The sequence below is a fragment of the Barbus barbus genome (genome assembly GCF_936440315.1).
Source record: "Barbus barbus genome assembly, chromosome: 12".
Classification (NCBI taxonomy): Eukaryota; Metazoa; Chordata; class Actinopteri; order Cypriniformes; family Cyprinidae; genus Barbus; species Barbus barbus.
The window spans coordinates 18,163,747-18,169,746 of record NC_136740.1 but is presented as its reverse complement, the minus strand read 5'-3'; the positions used below and the strand labels follow the sequence as shown (position 1 = coordinate 18,169,746).

The 6,000-nt window shown below is 37.5% G+C and overlaps 1 protein-coding gene across 1 annotated transcript; it reads left to right on the top strand.

Moving 5' to 3' along the window:
- Positions 1 to 646: 646 nt before the first annotated feature.
- Positions 647 to 4,903, top strand: LOC306878174 (DOMON domain-containing protein FRRS1L-like). Its single transcript, XM_079430354.1, has 5 exons — positions 647 to 1,046; positions 2,227 to 2,311; positions 2,545 to 2,683; positions 2,773 to 3,019; positions 3,100 to 4,903. The coding sequence occupies exons 1-5, from the start codon at positions 857 to 859 to the stop codon at positions 3,270 to 3,272; spliced, it is 834 nt and encodes a 277-aa protein (XP_079286480.1). The 5' UTR covers positions 647 to 856; the 3' UTR covers positions 3,273 to 4,903.
- Positions 4,904 to 6,000: the final 1,097 nt, after the last annotated feature.

Below are 6,000 nucleotides of genomic sequence, written 5' to 3'. Positions count from 1 at the left end.
TACTAAAAATCATATAAACATGAACTAAACGACATATAATGGAACATAACTGAGAACTAAAATATTTAACTTTTTTGACATAAATTATAAAGTGATTCTTACTCCACACTGTAACAATATTTTATCGTATAAATGTAGGTAAAAATACCTTTTTAGACTGTGAATGATAAGTTTATTCATATATTTGACTAGAAACCCAGTTTACAATATTTTAAATTAGAATTAGGCCTGTTTATGTCTTTTTAAAAATTTAACATAAAAACGTTTAGAACTTACATTTAACCAATTAGAATATTTTACTGTAGCATTTTTACATTCTTTTCCCTTTAAACGTTCACACTGTATGCAGTGTGTCTGAGACTGCATTTGATTTTCACACGTAGTGCGATGCTATTGGAACGACTGACTCTATCGATTGACGTGCAAAGCGAAGAAAACACGACCAGAGAGGGGAGACACAGTGTGTCAAATCAGTGTGCGACGGTCCAATAGATTCAGAAAATGTACAATAATGTAATAATAAATAAAGAAATATTATTGCTAAATAGTGTATACAGATGACATTATCACCGAGCGCCGTATCATTATCAAGCAGCATCACTATCGGTGATCTCACCATAAGCGGATTGGTTTGGCCCTATTCATTAGAGGCACCCGAGCCTGTCGTCTCTCAGCACCCCCTCCACCGCGGACCAACCGAATCGTTTTATCATGAAAGCGATTTAATTAGCTACATTTTATTGTTTGGTATCAGTCTAAGCATCAGTAATGGAATGCGACGACTAGTAAATCAGCCCCGAGTGTCTTCGCGCGTACAATAACAATTATCGTATCATTAGGTCCAACGCATCCAGTCATGTTTCTTCTGCATCCGCTGCTGCAGATCTCTGTTTTGCTGGATGCGGTTTCTGCCAACCCTACCGATGATAATGTGCTGCGGGCCGGCCATGGAGAACACGGAGAGCCGGGGCATGAAGAACCCCATAAGGATTCCTACAGCACATTCGCGTCTGAGTTCCTCGAGTCCAGATACCTGTCCGACGAAGGTACGATGGAATAAAACGATAGCGCTTGATTTGAAGTCATGAATGCTGGTTTTGTGTTGTTTCTCACTCAGTATACATGAGTCCAGTTCTTAGGAGCACTGAATACATGCAATAAATGGTAACCGTCTGATGCCCTCATTCGAACACAGGCCTATTAATTAGGTTTTTAGTATTGTCTGTTGGTGATAGTTATTAGCAATACTTTTATAAGAGATTGGTTTTGATTCGCTAATATATTGTGTGCATTCATATGGTACAACGTCAGCACCTTGGTCAGCACCCCCAATGCCTGTGAAACTCACATCCAGCCCACTTACCCACAGGCTTTCCCAACTCCCCTATTTTGTAATCTTCTTTTTTAATTAACTGCAGATACTCAGACAGTGATTCATAAAGTCGCAACACATCAAAAAGAGTAGAATAGAATAGAAACCCTTATTGCCACATGACTGTTCCGGTGTTGTGGGTACAGCGATGTAACACGATTGGATGGTGTGAATATACAGTATGATGTATAATGTACAAAACACTAGAACATACACTACCATTCAAAGGTTTGGTAAGATTTTAATGATCTGGTCTTTAGTGTCACGTGATCCTTCAGAAATAATTCAAATACACTGATTTGGTGCTTAAGAAAACATTTCTTATTATTATCAGTGCTGAAAATAACAAGAAAAAAAAGCAAGACAGTGTAACTTATTGGCCCGGTTTCACAGACAGGTCTTAGACTAAACCAGGATTAGGCCATAGTTCAATGAGGACATTTAAGTACTAATCATAAACGTCCTTAGGAAAAAACGTTACTGGTGTGCTTTTTGAGACAAAACAAAGGCTCTGATATATTTTAAGATCTTTCTTAAAGTTTCTTTCAGTTGAAACAGTTAAGACTTACATTTTAGTCTAGGACTAGGATTAAGCCTTGTTTGTGAAACCGGGGGATTGTTTATTACCATTGTGTGTCTGTGTGTGTGTTTCTGTCTGAAAAAAGTATTACGCAACATACTATATTACGAGAACTTTACCCAAAGCTAAGGTTAAGTTGTCCCTCGCGCATTACAATGTATTAAGTACAATTAAAATGGAACATGCAAATATATGACATCATTAATTATTATTTTAGTAGTAGGACCAGCTGAAACCAGTTGATTAGTGTGTTGTTGTCTAATGTCTCGTATAGGTTACCCCTTCCCAACTGCACCTCCTGTAGACCCATTTGCCCGCATCAAAGTTAGCGACTGTGGAATAACCAAAGGATGCATCAGGTGAGTGCATGGAATAAAGGTTACATTTTATTTATGAACAATGGGTTATTATTGTGGCATCAAAACTGTGTGTTGCATGCCGTCAAGCTGCAGTCCAGTACACAATATATACATGAAATATACATGCATGCACATCGTGGATCTTTGTAGGTCTGTGTTGAAGATTGTTCATGCAGGGGTAAGTTCACCCAAAAATAAAAAGTCATCACTTTGTCTCTCTTCTGTTGCTGTAGATACGGCAAACCAGGCTGTGACGCACAGACCTGTGACTACTTCCTGAGTTTCAGACGCATTGGCACAGATGTGGAATTTGAGATGAGTGCAGACACTGATGGATGGGTTGCTGTCGGTTTCTCCTCTGATAAAAAAATGGTAAGGAGAGAGGGATTACATATATATATATATATATATATATGGTGTGAACGCCTGCTAAGAAATACGCAATAATATTGTTGTTGTAGGGAGGTGATGATGTCATGGGCTGTGTTCATGATGATAACGGACGTGTACGGATACATCATTTCTACAACGTGGGCCAGTGGGCCAAAGAGATCAAGCTCAACCCGGCACGGGATGAGGAGGGCATCTTTGAAAACAACCGTGTCACGTGCCGCTTCAAACGGCCTCTTCATGTGCCTCGGGAGGAGACGCTGGTGGACCTGCACCTCAGCTGGTACTATCTGTTCGCTTGGGGACCTGCCATTCAAGGTAAAGATATACAGCCTGGTTTTAAAAGAGTAGTTCATACAAGTCTTGTATCTGGGATCTTGTTCTGTTTTTCTTCTCAGGTTCCATCACAAGGCATGACATTGACTCCCCACCAGTGTCAGATCGCATGATTAGCATCTATAAATATGAGGACATTTTCATGCCTGCCACAGCCTATCAGACATTCTCCTCTCCCTTTTGCCTCCTCCTCATCGTTGCTCTTACCTTCTACCTGCTAATGGGCACACCATAACCAGTGAAGCCGTGTCACTGAGAGAAGAAATGAATACAACAAACTATGGAGCCACTATAGCACGACTGTGTGCCAACTTAACAGTATTAGAAACAGGCAGCAATAAATTGCAATTCTATAATATCCTCAATCTACGTATACTAGAAAGGTATTTGGACTGTGGATTAATATTCAGCTACATACAAGCAATGATTCTCATATAGAGGAGAGAGAGTCAAACACACTCTTATTATATATTACAATATATTTTATTTTGATGAAAGAATAGAGAAACCTCAAATGGTATGTTATGGTAGGTATAGCCTACAATAGTTGATCAAATCTGAGCCAAATTAATGTTAATATTCAGTATATTTAAAGTGCAGTCACATTAGTGAACTTTCACTTAAATTTTGCTTTCAAGAAAATAAATGTTATATCACTGTCAAACCATGCAGCTTTCTGTTGTCCAAACTTAACCCCTTTACGAAATCTGTGTGGGGAAATCTTTTGGCCTCACATGAAATTACAAAACAAAATGATTCCCATTGAAATGACTGAATTTCACCAACAAAAACTTGCTGAACAATGATAACTGTGACCGTATCTCTACAGTGGCACATATCATGACACACTATGTCCCACTACAGAACTCTACGGAGAAGTGAATTGCCTCGTTCTATTCAATGGAATATGTTTTGCCAAATCTCAGTAGAGGTGCTCTGCTGTTTGTAGTTGCCTGCTATCCAGTGTTTTCTAGTATATTACAGTTCTGATTAACATTTATTAAGGCTGTGGATTTCAGAGTGATGTAAATTAATGCCTGTGACTGACTACGCAACTCACAGCAGTACATAATTTGCCCTACAGCACAAACATACATGCAAAGTATTCATAGAAAATCACTGCCTTCCAGTTAGCCAGCACTGCCAGCTAAGTATTTGATGATGCATGCCAGCAAACAGCCTCATCTGAGCCATTTAGATCAGGAACAGAACCAGTCCAGGACAGAGTCATTTGGTTTTCATTCCAGGGAATCGAAGACTGTCTATACCAAGGACTTCATGCCATTGTAACATTTACAAATAGTCCAAGAACTGATTGCTGCTTGTGTAGAAAGATTTGGATCACACCAGTTAGTGTGTGATTGTTTGCTGTTAATTATTTGGCATACTTTGAAAATGTCCTGTAATAACATTTGTGTAGCAGACTGAAGAGCAACACGTAAAGATGTTTAGAAAGGTATTTAGTTTTAAATACGTTGTTTTATTCACCTTAAGGTATATGAGGAAATGTACATGGAGGAGTGAAGCGATTAATTTTTGACGTGTGCCGGCCAGAGATAATCATGTTATGTAGCATGAATGGAGACATTGTTTGCCAGTGATCAAGGAACAATATGTTTGTTATATTTTAATATACTTCTGAAATTTTGACATTGACAGTGTTAGAGGATATGCAACAATGAGTGTGCATAGTGAAGGACTGTGAACGATTGGGATTTTAAACATTTTGTCATACAATCTCCTACATCATTAGCAGCTTACATACATTCAGACAAGTTTACTGTGAATTCTCGCTCTAATTGGAAAAAAAGACAATTTGAACACGACACATACTGCACTTTTTAATAAAGCTATGAAAGACAGCTGAAAATGTGTACTGTTGTCATGTTTGTCTGGATAAAATGAGAACATTTTGCCGGGGTCTGAACTTGATGTAGGGTAGAGTGGGGGGAAACGCCTCCTTAAGGACTGTGCACATTTGTTTCTGTAAAACAAAGGTTAAATGTGTTCAGAAAAGTTATCATAGTTTTGGTGACACTGACATAAATTATAAACCAAGTTTGAAACATGTACAGAGTTTTCATGTTGTTAGATTTTTAACAAAAATTTTATTTGTACCAAGGGGTCGTTTTACCCCATCTATGGGGCAAAACACCCCCATGCGTGGGGTAAAATGCCCCCCAGTCAAACAAAGCAATTTGCTTTAAACATTTACAGCAAAATCAGAGTAAATGCAGTTTTAGCTTAAAATAAAAAAAATAATATAATCAATAATTATGGATTCCAAAATTATAATAGCCTATTTGAAAAGAATTGTTAGCTGATGCTAACTTGGTCAATTTAAATATAAAATCAAAATATTTTGATTCAACTAACTCGTTAGAATATATTTGATGGAAAAACAAAGGATTTGATGTTCAGAACAGAATAACTACAGTAATTGCCCATTGCCCCATGGCGGCGTTTTACCCCACTGACTATGTTTGAGAAAAAAAATATGTCACTCTGAAAATATAGCCTAATAATATTTTTATTAAATAACACGTACGCCCTATCTACAGGCCCAACTGTTCTCATATCACATATAACTGATGTTCTACAAAACAACAAACTTTCAAACACTTTTTTTCTTACTGCTGAAAATGAGTTCATTTACTGTGAAATCTGTTTTCTCTCCCGTATATTACCACTGTAAACTTCATGGTGAAAACTTCTACATCACTCTCGTCAATGTAATCCATAGTTAAAATAAAAATTGATCTTGACTTTATCTTGTGGTTATTTTTGGAAAAACAGTAGGGGGGGTGTTGTTTTTTCAGCGTTTTCCCTCCATTTTCAAACTACAAAATGATACTATTCACATAGTTTAAAAGCAATTCCAAACCTGTTTGACTTATTTTCATCATAACACAAAAGATTTTTTTTTTTTGAAGAACGCTGTTAACCATTTTGTTATAGTAGAT